Source organism: Phlebotomus argentipes, unplaced genomic scaffold (genome assembly GCF_947086385.1).
Source record: "Phlebotomus argentipes unplaced genomic scaffold, Phlebotomus argentipes genome assembly contig_5, whole genome shotgun sequence".
Taxonomy (NCBI): Eukaryota; Metazoa; Arthropoda; class Insecta; order Diptera; family Psychodidae; genus Phlebotomus; species Phlebotomus argentipes.
Window position 1 is genome coordinate 448,332 of NW_026776165.1, and position 12,947 is coordinate 461,278.

At 36.9% G+C, this 12,947-nt stretch overlaps 1 protein-coding gene across 1 annotated transcript; it reads left to right on the forward strand.

Annotated features, from left to right (window-relative positions):
* The first annotated feature begins 6,869 nt into the window (after positions 1 to 6,869).
* LOC132265746 (odorant receptor 85c-like) lies at positions 6,870 to 12,357 on the forward strand. The gene is given in 4 exon segments (XM_059766516.1): positions 6,870 to 6,896; positions 7,362 to 7,415; positions 11,495 to 12,034; positions 12,090 to 12,357. Coding segments are annotated over 4 exon segments (675 nt in total). The 3' UTR covers positions 12,144 to 12,357.
* Positions 12,358 to 12,947: the final 590 nt, after the last annotated feature.

The following is a 12,947-nucleotide window of genomic DNA, read 5'->3' on the forward strand; positions in this document are numbered from 1 at the left end:
AACAACAGTTTACACAACACTCATTATTTCTGGTGTTGGTCAAATTATTACCAAGAACTTGGGTGGATTTGTCTTTCAACATGACTTTCAATATATTGTTGACTGGATCGAAGCTTTGCACATGCAAATTGACGACAATAAAATTATTCAGGACATAATTGAGGTGGAAATTGCAAAAGCTAAGAAATATTCTATTCTATTCTTCAAGTGAGTAAATACTATTTGCCACTCTTGCATTCTCTCTATTAAGATTGTTTCACAAGCAAAAGTTTCTCCTTTCAGAATAAATGCAGTTATGTTCATACTATCTGCTATCGGTATCACGACAACCTTTATCATAAGCGACGTTATTGTAATACACTTTCCATATTTTGATCCCGAATCTAATCGCTTGATTTATTTCATTGCACAAACTATACCAATATATTTTGGAGCAACTTGGACCGCTGTTGCAGACTCTGGAATAATTTGCATTGGACTTTACATTATATTCTCTGTGAGAATCATCAATAGGATGATAGTGTTTCTGGACAACAAGGAGATATTGGAGTCATGTCCTGATCTCTTGATACGAATTTTGCAGAAACACATCAAAATGATCAAGATTCTCGACACATTTAACAATAGTGTGAAAATAATGTCTCTGATTCAGATATTTGTGAGCCTGAACTTCTTTATTGTTTTCAGTTACACTATTCTAATTGACAAGAGTTTGATTTCAATGTATATTTTGCTGATTTCTTTCATTGTTCAATTGGGTCTTCTTTGTCTCTTTGGTGAAATTATTCGCCATCAAACTGAGCAGATTTTCCAGAATCTTTACCTCACAAATTGGTACGAAAGGAGTTTGTCTGACCAGAAAATCCTTCTCTTGATGATGATCAATTCTACTGAGTCAATTGGTTTGGAAGCCGCCGGAATGTATGAAGTTTCTCTCATGTCTTTCGCTCAGGTGAATTATGCATTCAATTTATTATGAATTGATAACTTTAAATTCTCTTTTCACAGATCATCAAAGTGTCCTTCTCATATTCAACAATTCTCTTCACATTGACTGTAGAATAAATTGAAAATCGGCCTGGCTGTTGATTTTTTCACCGATTAATACAACTTTTCTGTATAATTTTGCTGCTCTAGTTGAATTATAGTTGCATTCAGCAGCACTATAGAAGGTTTTTGAAATAACAAGTGCATTTTTAATTGTGAATTAAGAATGAAAAATCTCTAAAAAACAAACCGAATCGTGTGTCTTTTGTCAACATCTTGAAGAAAACTTCACATTAATAATTTGTCTCTTCCGTCGGAAATTCTCTCTTCACCTTCAAGCATGTCTTGTTAATGTGTTTTGATTAAAACTGAATATTTGCACATTTCTTGCATCCTGGTCTCTCATGCCCTCATCAAAATTGCATCCAAGCCCTCGAAGAGTGTCACTTAATTTCACAACATCGCATTTTCCGGCGCTCTCGGCAACTTTTCACATTGTTGTGGAGGAGAAGATTTTATTTATAGTGTTGTTGGGTGCTTGGTGAACACTTTTAGCGTTCGAGCGTTGATTTTGGCCCATAAATAACCCCCACCCCCTCGCCATCCCCATTGCGAGCAGAGCACATTCAATTGCTGCGACGAGTGTCTCGCCGATGGAAACCCCTCGACATGCTCGGCCCGAAAACTATATAATGTTGTGAATGCATTTAGGGGTTGCGTCGGACGCACACCAAACCAATTATTCACTTCCTGGCTATTTGCAAAAACACAAAACCCACCCGCAGCGAGAGACGCTGGAAATGGATGTTGCGAAAAAGGTAGTTAATTGTTATTTATGGCGAAGTAAAAGTAAATAGAGATGTATAGTGATGTTATCCTCATAGATTTCCTCGTGCACTTTTTTTTTTCGTCCCGGCAAACTAGCAGCTTAATTTCATCCCCTCATCGCACTGTGCAAATGATCATTTAAATGCTCACTTTTCATTAGCTAAAGAGCAACCAGCGAAGAGTAAGCAAAACCATTGCATACAAAAGCTTCACGCACTGACGATTTAGGACTGCACATTATGTATAATGTGTACATTATCATATTCAATGCTCATCCATTTCTCATGGAAAAGATACCCTTTCCAGCTAAACCAACACACTTCCCGGTTGATCAGCCATTTGGGAGGCTGAAACGCGAAAATTCCACACCTAATTGTTTTCCACGGAGCTTTCGCTGGGGAGTCGGAGTGTGGGCGGGGGAACATTTATCAGGCGAAAGTCATGCGAGGCACTCGCAAAAAGAGTCCGGGACAGATAGGGAGTTACGCAATAAAGAACTGATTAAGTACTTTTCGGTCAACCTCTCACATAAATCACACACACCAGCCCCGGAAGCACTTTAGCTCTCACGCTCTTTTTCATCTAAAACATTTTGGGACGCTGCAAAAATATACACTCTCTGGCTCTTTAGCGAGCTTTTTTTTGTGCAAACCAGGAGATTTTCCATTTAACTGACCAAATGAGAGAATATATCAATGGAAAAGCGAACAAGTTTCCATATTTACAATCTCCCACAGAAAGTAAAAGAAGGAAAAATTGATTAAAAAGGCATTCAATGGAAAAGAAGGATTTTAATATTGTCCACCAAGAGATTCATCTATTCATGCTAAAGTGGAAAATATATATATATATCTGTTTATGTACAACGAAATGAAATTGAGAACGTTGCCGCTTTGCATATTACAAAATAATCATGTTGCATTTTAATATTTTTTTTCTTCTCCTCCATCTCTCTAGGGATTTTAATTTCTTTTGTGTGTACATTTCACAAATTAAATCGCACAGGATATTAGCAGAGATGGAATGAAAGAGCTCCGAAAGCACTCAGATCAAAGACATTTCGAAGAACTTCCATTGTTGCACAGCACAATATAATCACATTCTTCCGCAATGACATGTCAAATGAATATGAATTTATTTACAAAATTCCCACAGTCATTATTTTCTCTATACTACTTTTGCCTGTATTGATGATGAAAATATGTTGTTGGATGATTTTTTTTGCAGTTTCACCATGAATAATAATTTCACTTGAGTAGACCAGAAATTCTCTTTCTCTCGCTCTCTCTCTCTATGGAATCTATCTTACGCACTTCTCAAGACAGCTCTCGCTTTCCATTGAATTTCCATTGATTGATTGTGAGAAAATGTGTTCAATGTTCAGTGAGAGGGAAATTTCAGGAAAAACACTTTTTGAATTACCCAGAAATTAGGCAAGAATTTAGGTCACGAGGAGGATATTAAAGAAACTTATTTTTATATGTGTTGCTTTAAACTTCTCTATGAATGAATAGACAAATTGAACTTCTTTATAAAGTAGAAATTTGCTAATATATGTTAAATATCATGTATACTGCGTCTGTCAGTGCGATTCTTCAATTTTTGCGAAAGCGTTATAGGAAAATAGTTTATATACTTATTGAATGAGCACTGCAATATATAGATTGGAAGGGTGAAATATTTTCTTGACACTCTATTAAGGCCAATGGCATCTCATATTTGTGTGTCAAGTAGTTAAATTGCAAGTGTGAATGTGCTGACATGTGAGATGCTGAGGCATATTGCCAAAAAGGAGTGCCATATTTGAATTTTCACGAGAATGGCAAAATATCTACATGCATGCGGGAATGTGTGAAGTTTTCCTTTGAAAGGGTGGCAAAATTCTGTGACGAGCTTCTCTCTACACTTCTGGCAAAAAGAATGTAAAATGAGGAGCAGCGAAATAGTATACTTGCATGGCAAGTTCTTGCTGCAGCACTGAAAGCAGGAGAGAGTCCTTTGAGCCCAGGTAAAGTGACATGGTATGGAAGACGACGTGAATTGAAATAGCTTTGATAAAGGCTTTTATCCCCAGCAATACTCTCCACGTTTTGCAAATGCTGAAAAGCGTCCGGGTGTGGACAAAAAAAAGCTCCGCCTCGTGAAAAACAAATCAAGTTTACTTCTTCCTCACACGATTTTGTCTCACATTACCATTAATCGTTTCTTGCTGCTCTGCCAACTTGAAGTCAGACGATGGTGAAATTTCATTAGTGTATTGTCACTAGGATTCACTTAAAGTATGGGAATGTGGCCTGTGAGAGGGGTCGAGCAATATTGCTCCTCATTTCATGATGAATATTTTAAAGTCTAATGCATTCCCTCCCTCTCACCCTCACCATCACTCAATACTCCATCGCCAACCCTTCTCAGGTTCTCCACACCAACCCTCCCCCACCTACTTTCCACCCCCTTTCCACCCTGTGTGTCAACGAATTGCAATTCTGGAGAGTGTTCAATGCCGAAGGAAAAATTTACATTGCGGAATGTAATATTCAAATTGATTTGAGTGTGTATCAAATCACGAGTGGATGGAATTTCTTTGCATGGTATGACCAAAAAACTGTCTCTCTACATTATCATTTCGATGATTTCGATATTATCATACTTGTCTGCAGAGTTTCTCCCCTTCTTGAGAATTTGCATATGCTTCAAGAGGAAAAACATATGTATGCATGACACCGATGTTCCTGCAGATCAGCCAATTCGGATACTGAAATTCACCGGCAATTGTCTTCATGATGCTTCAATTGAAAAATTGGATAATTCCATGAAGAGATGAGAAAAAACCTTGTTATTGTTCGTTAAGACGCCGGCAAAGATATCTGAAATCATTTGTATTATTTCATGAATCATTGTAAATTATTATTGCAAAATGTAGTCTCAAATAACACATGATTTAGTGTTTCTGCATACCTTTGCCAAAAAAAATCTCTGTGTACCGGCAAAATAATTAAATGCGGCAAGAGAAATTTCCAGATTGTTAAACAAAAAAGCTTGCGGATGGAAATTTTGGGTGCCAAGAATATTCTTCTGGGGCACAGTAAATTTAAATAAATCCCATCAATTCCTTGAGCAATGCTTGTGGGTGGGCAAATTGCAATCTCAAGAGCATATCCATCTATTCAGCCTCTGTTCTCTTGTCGTGGCCCTTTTGCAAAATGTTAGCACAAATAACAAATGTTGTGTGTCAATTGCAGGCAAATGCCTGATGTCTGAAGGGTAGAAACTTAGTCAATTGATTGATGTGAAAAATTATGAGAAAATTTCATTCTCCTTCCCCCCGACGAGGGTTGCTGAAGTTTTTGGTTTTTGTGCCAAGACAAGGAGAAAAACAGGCCACGAGAGAAAAAGCATCAATTTGAATAAGAAAATGTATGGGTGAAAATTTGTGTGTGGAGAAGCTTACAAAATGTGAATTTGTGTAATTCAATAAAGTCCGTTTTTGGAGCGATAAATCTCACAGTGTCGCCACCGGATGTGTATATTTTTGGCCGGGCTTTCGAGGGCTCGAGAAGAGCTTTTGCGCCATGGACTTTTGCACCGGTTGGCATGAATGACTCTATTGGGTTGACGTTTATGGGTCGTTCATTCAGCACGTGACACTATTTTTATTGGCAAATATCGTGGAGTTTCGAATCGCCCTCATTATCCACCGTCTCAACTTTTGTCATGGAGAAAATCACCCCCTAAAAAATTCGCTGACCGTTTTCCACCTCACACAGAAAATGACCCTTTCTTCTCGGCAAACTCTTTGGGGCATCATTGATAGTTTGATATAATTTATGATGGGTCAGTTGCTTGAGGAAGTGACCTAAAGGACTTCATTTCTGCTGAAAGTGATTGCTATTTCCACTGGAAGTTACAGCGCTCAAGGATAATTTCACATTTATTACTCTGATTTTACTTTATAGAGTTGGCAAACGGTGAAACCTCACACTAACCACTGTGCAATTTAGTGAAAAGACCGCATTTAGAATCATCTGAAAAGCTTTTAGGACTCCACATATGAGATGCGTTGGCAAGAGTGATTGGTTGTCGTGTTGAGGCTTTGAATTTGCAAATTAACACATCGGAATCCTCTCTTTCGCATCATTAGACAAACTTTATTGCTCGCAGCCACTATCATGGCCACAGAATATCTCACGAAACTTTTTTGCCTTTTTCCATAGTGCTCTTGTAATGACGATAAATGAGTTGATTTTTTGCTCAACTGACTCACTGTCGATCAATCATTTAGTGTGAGAATTTTTCCTCCTCGGCTTTTCCCCCCGAAAAGACGGGGCTTTCCTTGTCGGATTTATTCAGAAAATCTTCAATTGGCACTATCACCAGGACAGATTTATCAATCATGAGTGTTGTGATGATTAATTTAGTGCGAAATCGTGTTTTTGTGGGCAATTTATTGAAATTGACAGTGGCAAAATGATAGGGAAAATGCCTATGAATTATTATCTGTGTCTGTCATGAGCAGATTTCTCTGTCTCCATTAATCGCTTTAATTGATATTTAATTTCTGTGGCATTTTGGGTGGGAAAACTCACGTCATTGACAGAGGACTTTCTCCCCTGCTGAGCAATTATTTGCCTTCAATTCATAACTATATATTCCATTGAAAAGTCTTCCTCGCTGATGGTAGTTGTCTCCTCATTTGCATCACCGTTCATTTACATCAAAACCTGGGAGACATAAATTGGAAATGATGGTCGTGATTGCATTTCGGCAAGAGCTTTCGCCACATCCATAATGCCTGCATGTAATCCATTATAATTTCTTCTCTCTGCACCTCTTGCTGGATTTTTTTTTTTTGGACAGACGCCATGGAAAAAGCGACCCTTCAAACCCTAAAACTAGGGGTGATTGCAGAAAAATGTCGCAGAAGCCGAAAGTTGTTGCAAAAGATGAAAATGTCTTGTCTCCTCCCTTCCAACATTTGATCTCCACTCTTACGAGGAATATAAAACACGAATTTTCCGACTCTGTGGCGACAACTTCTGGGCGGATTTGAATTATATATGTTTTCAACATTGCTAAATTGCTTCATCCTCACACGCCGTTTCATTAATCCCGGATGCCCATCTCCGGAAAAGCTCTAAACCACAAGAGAGAGAGAGAGCTTTTTCCTCCGTAATGACACACAAACTATGGGTGTGGAGAGTTTGAGATATGAATATAAAAAGAGTCCGTAAATGTGTGTCATAAAGTGAATGGAAATCAGGCGGTATTTTTTGGTCCACCAGCAGAAAAGTGTCATTAGTGGGAAAAATGGAATGGAAGAATGGATTTCGGACAATTTTATGGTGTCTTTTCGGCACTGTGTGCGATTGGGGGGGGAATATGGAAAATGGCGAGTAATGAATATTTCACCACTTTCTCCGCACCACACAATCAGACAGTTTCCGGTGGGAAAATAATTCCGTGAACATTAATTCGTGGTGCAAAGTTTTGGCACAATTCATCCCAGCGATAAGATAAAAGAGAGTGGCAAAAAGCTCACAAAAAGTGCACGATTTTTCAACATCACACATATTCTAATTTCTTAATATTTCACTGAATATCCAGCTTTCTTCGAATCTCTTTAAGGTAACAAAAGCATGTGCATCAATTTATCTTTAGAAAATCCCCAAAAGTAATAAAATAATACATTTTAAAACAGTAGAAGAAATATCAATTACATACAATAATGCTCTTCTTCAGAATACCTCTGCGAGTTTCTATAATAATAGACAAGAAAACAGGGATAAAATAGCACTTTAGCTAAAAGAGAAATGAATGGACTTTTCTTCTCGGAATACATTATTTAGATGTTATGTCAGACTTTAGTATTTCTTCTGCATGAGTAATGAGGTACAAAGTTTGGTATAAAATATTATCTCCTTTGTGGAATCCTTCCCTTTTCCTTTGCAACAGTGCGCGCCAGGATGAAATTTTAATTAGACTTTTGGTGGAATTGTGGCATTTATACGGGCGGATCATACAAATATTTGTTACAATTATGAGTCTTCTTAATTAAACCGTCAAAAACTTCATGTTTCGGAGAAATCAACTATATTTCGCCGCGATGAGTCGTCATGTTTTGGGTTCGTGGTGTGGGAGGAAGTGAGCTCTGGAGAGCCCTCAAAAGCTCTCACAGCCACACATCGCAATCCATGTGAAAGTTTGGGAGCTTGTGAGCATGGAAAATAGTCAAAATTATGCCCCGCAATACACGCCAATTTCCATTTTGCCGGAATATAACTTTCGTCACACAAATTTGCAAGATACTGAAATATAGAACGTCACGGAAATACACAAATCATGATACGGGGAAGATGTGAAATCTTATTAAATGAATGTAAAGTGGAGTATAACATCGGCAAGGGTGGCGAATCCACCCTTTTCTTGCGATATTGCTACACACACACACATACAAGAATGGAAGAAGATACTGACAAAACTACCGAGCATCATCCCCTGAGGCGGGCCAAATTTTGTGTTTGTGCCACAAAATCCCTCAGTTTGTGAGACACACTATTAGTTTCCGAGAAGAAGGGTCTGATCTCCCCAATCTCTGCACCCCCATCGCCACAAACTGGGATCCGGAGTATGGCAGAGATCCGCTTTCCACCCGAGAAAGCGACACCCTGTAATGGTGAATATATCAGTTTTCGTTGCGAAATTTCTGAGATTTCATGCATAATCATATATAATCTTCTTGGCCTGTGGTTTCTTCGCTGCTTCACCTTCTTGCCTTGCACATTATCACCCAACAACTTCCACCCCAAATCATTTCTCCATCCAAAATTCATCCATTTCCCACTTGTCATGACTTTAAGCCACAAACTCACGAACCGACAATTATAATTGCAAACATTTTCTTAAATAAAAAAAAATCCACTGAACAATAATTATCTGTTCACCACGTCAAGACTTTGGAAATGCATTATGATGTTCGCAAGGCGATGGCACATGAGGAATGTGCGATTAAATACATCCGAGAGAATCTCTCAACAACATTCATCAACTTTTACACCGTCTCACCTTTCCGCCCTAAAGAAAGTTCTGCACAAAAAAGGGTGTGTAAGTGGAGAAATATACGACATGAACTTTCTACTGTTTTTAAAATTATAACTTTAGATTTTATACTCATAAGTACACTCTAATCTCAGTGATAAAATTTAAAATAATTTATAGTTGAGTGAAAAATTTTCCTCTGGACCATTTTAGAGCCTGCAGAAGTTTTCAGTTACTGGGGTAAGTGAAGTGACTACGGAAGAAGGAAATGCATTAGAAAGTCAAATTACCCTTAATGGGTGAAAGTTTGAAATTTCACTATACAAATGGAGGATGGAAATCCTCCTGCGACATTGGATTGAGACATCCTCTTGTGCGCAGAGTGCGTCAAATTGCATTAGGAGTGCCGTTGTGTGGTTGAATAATGGGGTGCATTATTTAATACATATTTAAAACACTTTAGAATGCCATCAATTCATTAAGCGACGATAATGGTGGAAAATTTCCCATTTACCACGTCTCTTTTTCATAATAACACGCGAAGAGAAATGATTTTAGACACTTCGCCACTTGAGAGCTTTCTCGACATCTTTTGTGTGCTTTTGCGTGCTTTTGCCGTTCGTCAGAAGAATATTGCAATAAGTTTCAATTTTCCCACCTCATCCGCCAGAGAAATTGGTCACGAAGGTGGAAGAGACAGAAAATTGAGTTGTGTGTCACAAGAAATTTCTCATCCAACTCACCTGCCAGCCTCCAATTCGGTGGCACATCACTTTGAGACTGACTATAACAAACTATTATGATATTGGTGATGTGGAAATTGTCAGGCAAAGGAGGCGAGCTTTGATTGAATTTGCTGGGTTTTCATACAACATGGCAAAAAGGGACAAACGAACAGCATCTTGGAGATATCACCAGAGATTGAGAGATTGAGGAAGCATGAAAACATACATCCATAAATTTAATTAAAGAATCCTTTTCACTTCTGTCATTAAATGGTGAAATCTCAGGTTGAATTTCTTCCAGTGATTTATCAAAGAGAGAAAATCTCAGGGTAAATCTTTTGCAATTGCACTATTCACACAAGTAAGACAATAATTTATCCTGAAACGTCTTCAGTCATTTGAGTTCCGTTTCAACTGCTCACTCAAGCTATGGCTTAAAGTGTATTAATTCCCATGAGAGAGAGAAGGTAAAATAGAGAAGTTTATACCTTTCCTTTAGTCGCCTTGGCAAATTTTTTGCAGCCTTTTTGTCAGAAACCATAGACATGATTTTCAAATGAGACTTCAATTGTGCATTGATAAAAATTTATACATAGTTTGGGGATCGATATTAATGTGTAGAATGCACATTATGAGCTACTTAAATAATTAAGTCTGTTATGCAATTGTGTGTCAAGGACTAAATGGCATGATGTCTCTTCCTCGAAGATATCCCTTTGTATTTTCAAGCCCCTTGTTCAACGTATGTCATTATACAGTAGCGAAAAGTAGTTTAGGACATATGAAATTTGGACCCATTTTCCTTGCCGTGCTAAAAATTCGATATTTTCTTATCCTTATACGCACATATTTCTGCATTTTTCAATATCTCGGCATCGAATTATTTTATCGTCATGATCTCAACGCCATTTGAAAGACCATAAAGTTTTTATAATTTTTTGTTTAAAGGTAAATGTCTCGCAAATTGAAAGAAATATGGAATTTTTAACACCAAAAGGAAAATTATTGTGCCTTAAACAAATTTTTGCTACTGTCATTCTTGGCATTCCACATTTGCAGGATGTGGCTTATGATAAATTTTAGATGATGGGATAATTAACAGCTGAATTCTGGAGGAATACAGAATCGATCAGCTATTTAATTCAGACAGAAATTGCAACTCAAACATATAATTATTGAACAACAGACACACTCAAACAACTGACGCTTGTCTTCATTTTACGAAAATATAAATTAAATTCACATTTACGGAAGTGTTCAGTGAGAAATTGGCATTACGTGAAGACGTACAAATTGATACTGCGATCAAAATGATTAACATTAATTTGAATTTTGGTCAATTCTTCAAGATTCTAAAACTCTGTGTTACTTCGATAATTTTGAAGCCACTTCAAGGCGAATCACCACGATTGATTTGGATTCTCTACTTGTGCAGAATTACATTGATATGTTTTTTGATTTGTGCTATTTTAAACATTAACATGATTCGTTCTGCCGATGAAGATGTGAATATGATAAGAATTGTTTACTCGATACTCATTTCATTGGGCACAACTCAAATCCTTGTGAAGAATTTCGGTGGCGCGTTTTATCAACACGAATTCCAAATCCTCGTTGATTGGATTGAAACACTGCATAAGGAAAATGAAGACAATGAGATTGTTCGAGAAATCCTCGAAGAAGAAGTTGCGAAGGCCAAGAAATATTCTACGCATTTTGTAATGTGAGAATATTTAGTTTACAACATAAAACTATAAAATAACTCTAATAAATTTCTAATGTTCCTTTCTAGAACGTACTTCATCATATTTATTTTCTGTTTTATCATGTGCCTAATAACCCTTTTCGATCAAAATTTGATTACAATGATCATTCCGAGACTCGATTATGATTCTAATCAATTGATTTACATCATTGCACAGATTTGGTGTGTAACAATTGCAGAAATTTTCACTATTTCTGGTGATGCTGCAATAGTTTCTGTTGGCATTTATATCATATTCTATGTGAAAGCTATCAACATGATGATCAAGATGTTGAATGACAAGGAGAAAATTGAGAAATGTCCGAATCTCTTGATTTGTATTTTGAAGAAACACACTCAAATGATAAGAATTCTCAACACTTTCATTGATGCCGTGAAATTCATATCATTCTTTCAATTGTTAACGAGTTCAGTCATTTTTCTTACTATTCTATATACTATTCAAGTATACAAAGATATTATCGAATTATACATCTTTCTCTTTGCTTTGTTAATTCAATTGGCATTTCTTTGTCTCTTTGGTGAAATTATTCGCCATCAAACTGAGCAGATTTTCCAGAATCTTTACCTCACAAATTGGTACGAAATGAGTTTGTCTGACCAGAAAATCCTTCTCTTGATGATGATCAATTCTACTGAGCCAATTGGATTGAAAGCCGCCGGAATGTATGAAGTTTCGCTCATGGCTTTCGTACAGGTAAATAAAAATTAACCAATTATAAACAGTATTGTTGAATGTTATTTTCTTACAGATTCTCAAGATATCCATGTCATATTCAGCTATAATCCTCACATTGACCGAATAGTAAGCTTAGGAACTTCATGAACTTATAAAAGACGCCAGATTATTAACAAGAGCCTCATTTCAAAGGCATCCGACAGCTGTAAGAAAAAGATGTCTAATTTATTACTAAATGTGAATATGCAATTTTTCACTTCTGTTAGCAAAGCATCCAAAAAGTGTACTCATAAAGTTCAAATACGTTCATATATCGATGTTATGAGCATTACAACAATAAAAGCAAGAGACGTAAAATATGATTTTCTTCTTCTCTTCCATCCTTTCAATAACACTTAATATTTAATATTCTGTCTCTTCATTTCATCATCATTTTTATTTTTATGGGTGTTCCCTTGAAATATTGACCATCAGCACATATATATATATACATATATAGTGAGAAATTTGTTAGCAAGCGAAATCCAAATTGCAAAATTTCACTGCCTGAAAGCTTTCAGGGTAAAAGAATTAAAACTTTCACAAAGCTCTGGTGCGCTTTTTCTGCGGATTAAAAAGTTTCTTGCGTGTTAACACGATTCTGTCGCACATTTCGTTGCAAACGACGACGAGATTCCACTAAGATTGCACCAACAAGAAATCTTGTGCTTTCATAGTCTGCAATTGTCGTGCCCTTTTTTTCTTTTTCTCTGAAAATAGAAATACTTTGCTGTGCAGTAAATTAGTTTATAGTGGGTGGCAAACTTTCACTTGCTGAACTTTTTATTAATTCCATTTTGAAGATATACTTTTCTTTTATGGGAAATGGAACAAACTCGAGCATGGGTGGTGAAGAAATTTTTTAATTGCCTTAAATATTGCACAGGGTGAA